Source organism: Tinamus guttatus, unplaced genomic scaffold (assembly GCF_059628265.1).
Source record: "Tinamus guttatus ecotype Peru unplaced genomic scaffold, ASM5962826v1 Tinamus_guttatus_pri_ptg000002l, whole genome shotgun sequence".
NCBI classification, from domain to species: domain Eukaryota; kingdom Metazoa; phylum Chordata; class Aves; order Tinamiformes; family Tinamidae; genus Tinamus; species Tinamus guttatus.
Genome location: NW_028288536.1, coordinates 763915 through 777293, shown reverse-complemented (window position 1 = coordinate 777293; position 13379 = coordinate 763915). Strand labels below are relative to the sequence as shown.

Genomic DNA, 13379 nt, shown 5'->3' with positions numbered 1-13379 from the left:
TTTTCAAACCACGGTATTCCCAGCAGCACAGCAAAAAATCATTTGCCTTAATGTAATTGCTAACAACCACGATATCAGCACAAACCTCTGTTTGTTCATATGTTGAGCTTGTTGAATAAAGCAGCTTATCATTTATCTGTGTAGAAGCTTTTAATTAGTTTTCTGAATTTACTCCAGAGATTAATGGGTAGATAATATTTAATATAGGCTTTATTGTCTTCATTTCTTCATTGAGATGTCTGAATTTATACAGCAATCCACCTTTGATCTTTTATTCTCTCTCTGCCTTAATAACTGTAAGATATTTGACTGCAAACAAACTCCCACATAAAAATTCCAGTAGCCCGTTGCAATAGTTTTCCAAAGGTGTGTGAGGGGGTATAATTTAGGGCAGAGCAAACCGTACTCTCTCGAGGATTGTAAGCTGTGCTCAGAAAACACCCATGTGCATTGGTGTCCCATGCTGGGGCTGGGCAAGGTTTCTGGTGGGCACGAGGGTTTCCCCATCAGCCGCCTTGCCCAGGGGAAATTTTAACAAATACCCCCGCACATGCCCCAGCGCAGGACAGCTGTGCTTGTAAATACCCCAGAAAACCAGCGGCTGTGACGGTGTCAGGATTGAGCCTCCTTCTTACCTGGAAAACAAGCAAGCACCGGCTCCTGAACTCCTCTTTACTCTTCTACTTTTTTTCTTTTCTTCCACTTTCCCATGCCTTGGGAGAATGCACCTTCACTGCACACATAAAATGGAATGGAAATCCTAAGTAAACAGCATCTCACTTTTATTAAAAACAGTACCCTGTGTAAATATAAAAGTTCAACGTTATGATTTTGTTGGCCCAGTAGGAGGAGGATTAAAAATGCTTATTAGTGGGTTTAAAAGCAGAAGTTCAGTTATATTAGCTACAAAAATATAATTATCATAATTAAGATTGCAAAGCACTAATGAAGATCTTTAATAATTATCCTTTTTCCTCAGAGAGTCTCTTTGCAAAACCTGATTTGAATTTTACTTTGCGCTGAAGAAACTTTTATTGCTGTGAAATGGGAACCACCACAGCATGATGAGGCTGCGATGGTGGGGTGACCAACAGCTGAAGCGACCCTCAGCCTGACATGGAGGGACCTGAGGGTCACAGATCCACAACATATGCACAGGGGCAAACTCAGCTTGGCACTGTGTCCGAATGTTTGACCAGGGTACAGCCTCGGACACAAAACTGGAGGAGCAAAACTGGGCAGCACTCGGCCTTACAGTGTCCTGCAAGCAGCCAGTCTGTGTGTCTTGGCTCAAGTCTCTGCAGTGCCCAAACCAGCTCCCTCTCCTGTCTCTGTCTTGTCAGAAATAATCTTAAAACCCTGGAGATGACAGAGTTCCCCAGCAAGGGACACAGCAAGCAGCACAGAGAAATAGTCCATGCGGACACAGGCTTACAGGGTCCCTTCTGAGAGAGGGGAGAGTCAGCGAGTTGTCGACATTAGATGACAACAAATTGTCCGCTTAAAAAATATCTCCCCAAAACAGCTTTTCATGATTCATCTCCCCAGATAATTAAATATTTAGTTCTGCTGACAGGAATATGGTAGTTACTATAGAGCAGAAAATTTAGTGCAGTGTGTGAGCTATAAGCAGATATGTTATCAAGCTGTTAACACAAAAGTGATAGGATTATTGACGCTGATATCTGTATTTATTTCTGCATATCCTATAGGATTTTTTCCCCTGCATCACAGCAGATTTAGGCCACAGTTATGTCTTTTGCACAGGGAAGAGAAGCTCTTTCTCTCTTGCAGGCTCTGTGCAAGAGCTGTGATGCTTCCCTCCATGCATCCCACCACAAGGGCAAGAGCCAAGGCCACTGCGGGCATCACAATGGTGGGGCACACAGGTTGGAGGATTTGGACATGGGGCTATAAGGATGGGGGTGGCCAAGATGAGCACTCACCACATCGCTTGAGTGCTCCTCAGCTGGGGCCCACCAGCACCTGGGGTCTTGCTGGATCAAGAGCAATGTACGGGGAGAGGACAGCACAGGTAGGACAGCACAAGTTCCCTGGAGTTGAGAGAAGGTCAGGCCACCAGGAGAAGACAATCCTTGAACCCCAGGTTCTGCTCAGTGGAGAGAGAGTTGCCAAATGAGGTTAGACATCTCAAAAGATATGCCTTCAAATGCATAGGGCATCACACTGAGTTTCTGGCGTGCTCTGCCTTTTCTTTGCAGAAACATGTGGTCTCATTCTTCAGCATCTTATGTATGGAGCGGGCACCACTGCAGCTGATGTAAACTGCAGTTTTCCTGTAAAATATTCAAAATTTCCTTCTGGAGTCAATTTCTCTGCTGTTAGTAAAGTTGCTCCCGGGCCCAGAACCTTTAAAAGAAGAATATTGTGGTCCTTTAAGAGCCATCCATAGAAGTTTAACAAATAAATAAAAATGTGGCGGGAAATGAACCTGTTTCAGCAGAATATCCTGCTTTATGCTTTAGTGCAACTGTAGCCTGTTTAATTGGATGGAAAGGATTAAAAGGATCTTGTCAAGGCTATTGTTGACAGAAAAAAAAATAAAAGAGTGACTTCGAAAACAGTTCTACCTAGAGAGACTGACTTTCTGCTTGTTTTCCAGGGAGTTAATGCCAAACAAAACAGAAGTCCTTGAGTTTTTGTCAAATAAATGTTTAAAGCATTATACTCACATATTCTGCCAAGGTGAATGTGTTGGCTGAGCATTTGACCATCAGGAAATCATAGCTCAGATGTTGTATTGTTCTACGTATTTAAACAGTTACAGTAGAAAATAAAGTTTAGTATGTTTTTGCAATGAAGGTTACATTATAACCAAGACCATTTTCAATGGAAAATTTCAGAACTAATAATTACAAAATTATCTGTGCAGTTCTACCTCAATGTTTAGTCCTCAAGTTTGCAAATATATGCGTATATGAGGGACTCATACCAGTACAGAGTTAAGTATATGTTAAAGTCTTCATACATTCAGGACTTCCAACTTTGAGGATTAAAATTTTATAAATACCTAAAATAGATTAAGAACATGGGAAGGAGAGAGAAAAATATATAAATTTTTGTAGTCAAGGGCCTTTCTCAGGAGAGATAATTCTTTTCTGGTAATTCTATTATAAAGAGAATATGCTTTCAAATTAATGTCTAAAACTGACATGACAGACACATGGCATATAGACACACAATGTTAAGATCTGTATCATCTCAAGTTCCTTTCTCCTAGATGGCAGGTTTATAAAGCAGGAGGGATATCAGCATATGGGAGACAGTGCATAAGTTATTCTCAGCACAGAAGACCAAAACCAGAATGAAGTAGATTCTAGGAATGTATATAATAGAGGAACTCATTCAAGGGGACTGATATGCTCAGGATGTTTGTGATGGCAGCTAGCTTACAATATCCAGAAGGGTCACCAGACATTAGCATCGTGTAACAGGACACGCTGCTGAGAGGAGCCCAGCAGCCCTGGGGTCCTTTCAGAGCCCCGGAATCACAGAGTAACTCAGGTCAGAAGGGACCTTGGGAGGTCTCATATGCAACCTCCTGCTCAAGGCTGGGCCAGCCTTGGTCAAGCCAGGTTGATGTGACCTCATCCAGTTGGGTCTTAAAAACCTCCAGACAGAGGACAGATACTGATTAGCCTCCTTGGAAACCCGCTCCACTGCTTGACCAGCCTCATCAGAAAAGAAGAGCTTTCCCATGCCATGCTGTGAAGAGCTCAGCTCCATCTCCTTGAGGCCCCTTGTAGGTGCTGGGGAAGTTGTTTGGTGCTGAGCAAGCTCCAACTCCTGTGGCCTCTTTTCACAGAGCAAGTGCTCCTACCCCAACTGTCTTGGTGGACCTCTGCTGAACTTGTTCTAGTTTATGAGTGTCTTTTCTGCAGAGTGGAGGGAAGTAAAACTGGACGTGGTGTTCTAGATGTGGTGCGACAAGTGTCAAGTGTCAGGGGATAATCCCTTCCCTCAGTCTGTTGGCTGCATTCCTGTTAGAACAGCCCAAGATACTGTTGGCCATCTTCCTCGTAAGGGCGCATCGTGGCCCATGTTCAGCTTGTTGTTTGCCAGGACTACCAGGGCCTTTTCCAAAGAGCTACTTCCCAGACTGTCAGTACCCAGCCCAGGCCATTGTTGGGATTCTTCCTTTCCTGGTGCAGGGCTTGGCATTCATTCTTGTTAAATATCATGAGGTTTCTGTTGGCCCATTCCTTCACCTGCCTGAGTTCCTTGATGGTAGATGGACCTTTGAGTGTGAAGGCAACATAAATGACATTTCCTGCTCTCTCTCCATCCACAGATCTAGTCATTTTATCATAGCAGGCAATCAGGCATGATCTACTGTTCATAAATCCATGCTGACTGTTCTCTATCACCTTTCCTTTCATGAGCCCAGGGATGGCTCATGGAAAGGACTCGCTCTTGATTTGCCAGAGAGTGAAGTGAGGTTGACTGTGAAATTTTGTTCCCTGAATCATCCTTTTGGCCTTTTTTGAAGGCAACATTTGCCTTTATCCAATCATCAGGGGCCTCCCCCAATCTCTACAGCCCTTCAAAGATGGGAGAAAGCAGCCTTGCAAAGAGAACAGCCTGCTTTCACTGTGCTCAAGGATACAGCCTGTCAGGTCCCACGCACTTGTCTTGGTCAAGTACCCTCCAGGTTCTTGTCTTGACACTCACCAGCTGCTGGTCAGTCTTCTGCTCCTTAACCACCAGCTCTAAGAAAAAAGTCCTGCAAGGCCTTGCTGGTTGTGACTGCGGCAAAGAAACACTGAGTACTTCAGTGCTGTTTGGGTTTGTTCTCATCTCCCCACTACTGATGCATCAGCAAAAGTTCTTCTTGTTGTCCTTGACCTCCCTTGCAAGTGACAACTGCAGGTGAGCTCTGCCTTTGCTGGTACCATTCCTACCCACCTTATAGAGGGTGCTTGGCTATGCACCCTTTTTTTCCAACAAGTCCCAATTCTTCTGCACTCATGGGAGTAACACGCTGCCTGGCTTTGTGCAGTGGCATATGGAGGGAGAAATAAAGATGTCAAACCAGTAATAATTCAGCCTTTAACTGCCCCCTGTCACCATTCCCTTGCCAAAACACACCCATTAATTCCAGCGCACTAGACATGTTTGGTAAAACTCTTGCTTCTTGCAGACACCCTCCATTCAGCGCTGGGCACCACCTTCCTCACAGAGGAGCACGCTTCCCTTGCAAAGCCTGGAGTTGTGTGAGCTGCCAGTAGGTGCCCTGTGATGAGTCGAGGTGCTTCATCCCTGCAGCCCGTTCAGGACGAGACGGCTGCGAGCAGCCCATTGCAATCACATCATCCGTTCATCACACGGAACAATGTTCCCGACCTGACCTACTTTTCGCGTACGCCCACGGACCGCTAATCCTGTTTAGCATTGCTGGAAGGGGACGGGCTCACCAAGAAGTGCTCCAAGTTACACAGATGGCAGTCTTCGCTGATTAATGTTAGTTTAATTTGTTTGCCTTTCCGTTTCCAGTAGTGAGAGAGGAGAGAGAAGCAGGGTTTGAACCTGGGAATTTGTTTAGTCTAGTCATTGAAGTTTGAATGGCTCAAGTGACTCAGTGATGATAATAAGGAAAGATACCGCATGCATATACGCTGATCTTCATCAGAGATCCCGAGCTCTGCACAAACTTTACACATTGCTCACAAGCTTCTCACTTGCTCTGGGTCTACTCCAGCATGGCTTTGCAACATCAGCTCTGATCCTCCTGCCCCAGACTGACGTAAATTGCTCCTTACCTGTAGAGGGTTCACACACTACACATCTAAAAATACAGCCGCCACTGAGGCAGAAAGGGGACAGCTGTTCGATAGGTGCAACATTTCTGACATATGGGAAAGAATAACTTTTTTCACTAGGTAGGAATAGCATAAAGAATAATACTGGTATTATGAGATTTTTTTATTTCATCATGATAATTCTATAGCACTCAAATGCTTTACCTGCGAGCTTCTCCCTGCCATCCTCAGTTCAGAATGGACAATTAATATATGTCAAATTCTACCTTTTTTTATTGTCTCCATTGGTTTTTTTCTAATCTTGGTTGCTTTAAGCCACTTAGCAACTACGGATTCCTTGTAAATATGAAACACAAGCATTAGAAGAGTAGTTATTCAATTGCAATAAACAATAATATGCATTTAATAAAACATTAGTTTTTTGTATATTTAATTACTGTTTGGTAACTATCAGGTTCTAGGTGATTTTGATTGTAATGCTTTTCACACTAGAATCATTCTGAGTTTTCAAAATCTGTATCTAAAACATCACAGCAAGTTACCTATCTGCTAAAAGAATAACTTAATGAAGTCCAATATTTTCTCCAAAAGTTTTCTTCTACTTTTCCCCCTGTGCTTTGTTTTTTTTTTTTTTTGGAACCACCCAAACATCCTCTTCTCTAGCATAAATAAAATGTAGCAAATTACTAAGAACGGGAAGAGTAGGTTACAAGCTGCCATGCAAAAATAATCCTAACTAATGCTAGGCACTTACTGCGCTACTGGATTTTTTACTTTACTTATAAAAACAGTAATTCTCATAACAATTTCAGTATTACATGACCCGTGATAACTGCAGACTGCCATTCTCCCTCCGAAAAATCACAGTCACAGTCCCTTCTCAAATAACAGTGTACAACATAAGAAATGTGTGGTTTTTTACTATTTGTTGCCATTTTCCTAGAGTTACTGTGTTTACATTTTCATAAATTGATTTTAATTTGTACGGATGGGATTATGCTGTATTTAGCTATGGGGTCTAGTATGTTCTTGTAGCAGTTCATGGGTTTACATCTGAGAAATAAGCATGGAGGGATGCATTTCTGGTTTAAGACTGACTTTTCTATGAACCCACATTTTACTCTGCTTCAGAACAAACGGGATGCCACTGCTGCAGCCAGCGCAGCAGTGATCCCCTGTGCTATTAAATACCTGTCCAGCTTTTGATCATATGTGATACGTACGGTGTCCTGCTCTTCATTTTCCATCCCTATGCAAGCAGGTGGATCCAGCCTTCATGTCCTGAATGGCTGAACACAGCTGTGTGCCTTCTTTGGGTACCTCCTGCCTATCTTCAGCAGCCTCTTTCCTCTCTTTCCAAGGTGAGGAGGGGGTAACTCCTCCTGCCAGGGCAGCGCTCGACGTCTGGGAGATGTTGGACTCAGCCGGGACGGTCTAGGACGCATGGAGACATATCCCCCTGGGGCTTTTCCTTGTCTGCCCTGACAGACACAGCAGTTTTTGGAGGCTCTGCCCGGAGGATCGGCTGTTAGCTTGAGATATTTCTTCTCAGAGTCCAAATTTTCAATACAGCTCCTGTCCATGCTCTCTCTGTGGCAGGACTGCTCTCCATGTGCAGTATCTTCATTTTAGGATTATGGTATTGGGCCAGCATGCCCAGTGCTTCTGGCATGAGACTAGAGGGAGAGATCAGGTGTATGTGGATCAGGGTGGCCAAGTCATGGCCAAGGCATGGCCAAGGCACCTCTACCCAGAACTGCACGTGCCCTGGATGGGACGAGTTGCTGAGCACGAGCACCCCAAAAAAGCCCACGGGACAGGGGCAGCAGCTGCCTCAGCACCCACAAGAGGCAAAAAGAGGCAGAACCCGGCTTCTGTGGCCAGCACAGGGCTCAAAACTTCATGATTTCTCATGAAGTGTGTTCTCATGTGTTTGTGCCAAACACAACCTGGCACCTCTAGGAGAGATTTATGCCTCAGCCTTTGCTGTGATCGACGGTGCTTTAATTAGAGCAAGTTAACGGAGTATGATTGAAAGTTCTTGTTAAATGCCAGGTTGATTTGTAGGAGCTGGGATTAGCTGGTCACATAGCATGTTTGTGGGAAATCAACAACTGATAATTTATATCGGAGTGTCAATCGTTTGATAGTTTAGCCTTATGGGCACTCGAACAGCAAAGAGGGAAACCGGCCTTGCAGACTGAGATGGGTGGCAGCTTAACTCACTAAAAAGGATGTTTCGAGTGCAGCACAAGGTGATCAGGGCCAGATGAATTTTATAATGCCAGCTCTGTGTCCACTGGGAATAGATGGTATCAAAATAAATGTGCAGCTTTTCTTCAGGAGGGTCCCTGGAGTGACCTGGAATTGTGCCTGAATTACTTCTTTCCCAAGCAACTTTTCATCACATGAATGAGTGTGAGGGGGAGGGTCACGCTGTAATTCTCTGTCTGATATCCAAGCCAGGGGTGTGTGGTTACCTGTTTTACCTATTAGTTTACCCAAAAAAAAATAAAAAAAAAGGGAAAGGAAAAGAGAGGAGGGGAGAGGAGGGGAGAGGAGAGGAGAGGAGAGGAGAGGAGAGGAGAGGAGAGGAGAGGAGAGGAGAGGAGAGGAGAGGAGAGGAGAGGAGAGGAGAGGAGAGGAGAGGAGAGGAGAGGAGAGGAGAGGAGAGGAGAGGAGAGGAGAGGAGAGGAGAGGAGAGGAAAGGAAAGGAAAGGAAAGGAAAGGAAAGGAAAGGAAAGGAAAGGAAAGGAAAGGAAAGGAAAGGAAAGGAAAGGAAAGGAAAGGAAAGGAAAGGAAAGGAAAGGAAAGGAAAGGAAAGGAAAGGAAAGGAAAGGAAAGGAAAGGAAAGGAAAGGAAAATCTAAAAAATGAAAAAGATTCAAAAATGAAACATTTCCAAAAAAGTCTGATGATTTGTTTCTCATGTGCTGTCAGGTTAAAAAAGATCTCACTTTGCTTATCACATTGGGCTCAAGCCAGACTCCCCGGTCAGACAACCTATACCGGGATGAGGCAATTATGGCTTGTGCAAGTTCACCCCGTAAGGGAAGTACTCCAAGGGACACACCTGGCTAACATGCCCAGGATCTGGGGCAGAGAGGGCAGTGATTTGTCAGAAAAAGAAGTGTAGTTAACAACCAGGCTAGTAGGCAAGTGGCGCTGCAGCCTGCCCATGCCTGCTTTGGACAAAGAATGATGCTCCTTTGGACCAGGAATAGCGAGGGGGGAATCCAGAGGCCCCAGACTTTTTGAATGACAATTTCTTCACTTTTTATTGATACAATATTAATGAAGTTCTGCACATGGCCGTCATTGCTGTATACCCAATGCCATGAGTCACACCATGTGGTGCTGTTACTCTCACGTTTTCAGGTTTTCTTTGTTAGCATGAAAGGATTGTTCAGATTTTGAGGAATTCTTGTGTTCCTGGTTTTAATGTCATTTATGTGGAAGGGAACAGTGATCCATACCCATGGAATTTGCTGCCTGTCTCTGTCATTGTAATGCGCTGGAATTGCTTCCTAACCCTGGCACTGATGGGGGGATAAAAGAGTAGACTGACTTTTTGTTTCTCGTTGTTTTTCTTTTCTGGGCCCTCTCAGCTTGGGAGGATAAAGTGGTGCAAGCAGGTTGCACCGAGCACAAACCTAACCTCTGTGTCATGGGACTCTCCTCCAGCACTTAGCCAACATTTGGTGTAGCTTAGGGCAAAGATGACCATAACTGTTCACAAAAGTCTTATACTCTCAAAAAAAAATCCTATTTTTTGGAGAATAGTTTTAATTGCTTATGGCTGGCAAACACTGTTAGTAATGCTTGCAATGCTCTGGAGATTTTGCTGTGTGAGGAAGTAGAAGCAAAACGACAATTAGATGTTGTCTGACACCAGCAAAAACACAGTAGGTCCTGAATTTGCTGTCAGTCAGTGAGAAATCTTGTTTACTGGCATTTGGCCATAAATTGCTTTACAGATCTAGCCAAATCCTTGGCAGAACAGACCAGTTAGACCTGTTGATCTCTTGTCAGGGTAGAGACTTCTCAGCGGTGTAATTCCTTGACAGTTTATAGATGGCTCTTTTTATTAGGTACCTTCTGCCTTACGAAACCAGATGGGACTAAAAGCTACATAGTGTGATCTGTTATTTTGTTCTGTATAATAGAATTCAGCAATTTAAATCTGCCAATCCCAGCTCAAAAAGCCAATGTCTCTTTATATTTCCTTCTTATGTTCCTCCACTAACAAATTGAACCCCATTAAGTAGCAGCTTAGGTTTTTAATTTTTTTTAATTGTTTTTTAATAAAATGTTCTTTAGATGGGTGAATTGCTATGTGACTCATATGTGGAAAATACTCTGGGCTGAAATAATGCATGACAATTAACTTCCCTCCTCCCACCCTCTGATTTTGTTCGTATGTCTTACATTTTGAGGAATCATTATGTGAACATATTATTGATTTTTGAAACTATTATCATTGCATGCCATTATGTTAACACTTTGAAAATGACCGTCGACCATATCCAGACTTAGTAACAGTACTGTGCTCCTGATCTGGAAAATATTTGTGCAGCATGCAGTGAAATGCAGCTTTTGTGCTTCGATGCGAGTGCGCGATGCCACGAGAGAAGACGGGTGGTGTAGAGCCTTGTAGTGGGCAGCCTGCACAGGGCTGTGTCTCGAGCATCTCTTCCTCCTGAGACCATGGAGCAAAAGAAGGGCTGGCAGTGAGCTCGAGACGAATGTTTCCGAGGATCTCAGCCGTCAGCTGTGCTGGTCTTGTACTTTTTCCCTCTGCCTCACCTGCACGATTTACTGATTTAGTTGTTTACTCCATTTTGCTCTGTGGCTTTATGAACATGTCTCGTGCTCAGAATACTTTATCCTTACAGAATGAGCTGCCTGAGCAATTGGACCATAAACCTGACTGCAGGTCAAAACGTTTTGGTCAACACTAGCAAAAGGAATGACACTGATGGCTACGGTTCACGGTCAGGGCTAGAGCCAGGGGCTACATATTCACCTGTGCAGCAAATCAAGGCCTGTCAGCTGCTCAGCCATGGAGCACTAGCTGTTTCAAGCCTGGACAGAGATGGAGACGAGATCTGCAGGCAGCAGAATGGTTTTGTCCTCACAACACTCTTCTGAATTTGAGCCTTTTGAATTTGGGCTATAACTCAATGAGGTTACAATGGTCTCTTTGGTACTCGGGTGAGGGCCCATGGAGGAGGACATCACGTCTCCAGCCAGCCCAAGGCATGGCCAAGGCCAGCTCCAGTCCATGCGCCAGTGACAATAGCGTGGAGCAATATATGGAAATGCTGAAAACACCTTGTTAGCTTGGGCACAAAACCTAGGGCCCATCTAGATTGCAGGTTTGCAGAGAATAACCCCAACATTGTAAATCCTTCTTGAAAAGACTTTTTCTACTGTATTGGCATGCTGTGTTATGCCTGGGGCTTTGATTGCTGACTGGAGCCCCTACAAGCTGGTGTGATGCTGAGAAATAATATTATCTACAACGGATGTTTCTTAAAATCAAGGACTGTGGTATAAAGCACTGCTGACACATTTATCTGACCTGAATATCATCACTCTGTTATTAAAATGAAATAGAAGAGACTCTGAGAATAACCTGAAAGTAGAGCTAACAAAATGACAATTTATAACGACTCTTGCATTCCTTTAACAGAAAAAACTGCTTAGACAATCTAATGGAGGAAGATGAGAAGGACAGGGCAAAAAGGTGAGCACTTTTTCTTTTATAACTCTCTGCTTATTTTGTGGTGAGTCTAATAGTGTTTGTTGCTGCAGAAGCTGCTTTATCCATAATTAATTCAACAGAAAGAGAGAGTAAAATAAAGCCAAGCACAAGCTGAAAAACTGCTCTATCACAGATCACTATCTCAGCTACCCTGTAAGAACAAAATAACTTAAGCAATGTGAAAAATGTCAAAGAAGCAAAGGCATTGATTTTGCTTTTTCATATTACTGCAGAGCACTAGAACTGGAGAACTAGCAGAATCCTCCTGATTCTATAATACATCACCCCAGCCTCCAGAGTATATAAAATGCGTGATTTTTTTTTTACAAGAGGTATCCTGCAAAAGAAAAAAAAAAGACTTTAAAATGATTTTTTTTCCTTATTATGATGGTCATTTATTCAGCTGTGCCTATCTCACAGTAATGAAAACACCCAGAAGTTATCTTCATAACAGAAAAAGACCATTAAAGAAGTGCTATGTCAACCCCGAACTGGCACAAACATCTATTCACATATACTCTCCTCTCTCTGATAAAGCCTCAGTTGATAAGTAGGCAGGAAATTGTTGTGAACACTTCATGAGGAGGAGGGAGGGCATGTTTTGAGGCAGAAGAAGATTTGTGGCAGTAAACTGCAACAACTGTCAAATCTGACCGGCATCTGCAGTATCACAGAAGCAGTTGGTGAGCTTTTTTTTTTTTTTTTTTTTTTTTTCTGGAAGCTTTATCAATACTGCAACCTGCAGCTCAATTGCTTCAGACAGAGCCGCAGGTTACTTGCATTTTTTTTCCCCTTGGTTCTCTCTAATGACAGTATTTCCAGTCCAGGCACAACTAGTTGATCCAGTTTCATCTCTTTTGATTCCTTCTCCGCTTTTTTCCTCCCTGCAGCCTTTTCTCACTAATATAGGTCAGCACACGCTGCAACCAAGCTCACCCGTCCTCCTTTGCTCCCTTTTCTAATTTGTGCATGTTCAAGGCCCGCGTTCAATACCGGAGGCGAAGCAATGACCTCCACTCAGGGCTGCAAGGGATATCTACTTACGCCTCCTGCAAATAACATAGGCATCGGTGGGCAGGAGAGGTGGATTCCGCAGAAAGAGGGGTATGTGGAGAAGGGATGTCACAGCTGAAGGTGCCATAGTGAGCATGAGGCATTGCGAGACGTGAACTTCTAGTGCAAGAAACACAAAGAAGGGGAAAGTAGAGGAAGGAAGCCCATATAGAGTTTGTATCACTCTTCATACATTTAAGACCTTGTTATTTTTCAGGGTATCTCTGAGCTAGGGCATAGATATGTAGTATGTGTGTTCATTTTCAGTGCTTTTCATCGCCACCTGATATAGTTTTTATGCTGTTTGTTCAGGCAGGGAATTCTTTTGCTACCCTGAGTCACATCTGTATCAAGGTGGATAGAAAAATGACAACCTCTAAATTGAAAAAGAATATATATGTATATTTTTATCTTGATATTCAAATTTAGCTACACTTTCCTATTCATAAATAAAGCTAAAATTGAAATTAATTTTGAAATCATGAGAGCCTAGGTGAGGCCTAAAGTTGCTATAATATACTAAATCCATTGCAAGTCGATGAAAAATAATCAAGAGCTAAGCATTTGCTCCCAATGCTCTGCAGAAAGTCAAACCTGGGCAAAGCCACTAAGTGTCTTGCAGTTGTTTGTTGGAAACTGCTGGCTCTCATCTGCCATGTGCTGCAGGGGAAGCACTTTCTGTGTTTTATTTTATTCAGTCTGGGGAATAGGTCCCTCAAAGCTAAGAAACCAAGGAGGAGGTTTAAAAAAATAAAAGACAAGAATTTTTTTTCTTCTCTC

The 13379-nt window shown here is 43.4% G+C and overlaps 2 protein-coding genes across 4 annotated transcripts in view; both read left to right on the top strand.

The window, feature by feature from the left end:
* Positions 1–13379, top strand: part of MAP4K4 (mitogen-activated protein kinase kinase kinase kinase 4) — a 602555-nt gene that overhangs the window by 214680 nt on the left and 374496 nt on the right. The window lies entirely within an intron of this gene.
* Positions 1–13379, top strand: part of NPAS2 (neuronal PAS domain protein 2) — a 91713-nt gene that overhangs the window by 35352 nt on the left and 42982 nt on the right. Inside the window, exon 2 of the mRNA XM_088520450.1 lies at positions 11475–11528. Within this exon, the coding sequence (XP_088376576.1) occupies positions 11497–11528 (32 nt within the window). The 5' untranslated portion in view covers positions 11475–11496. The remainder of the gene's footprint in view (positions 1–11474; positions 11529–13379) is intronic.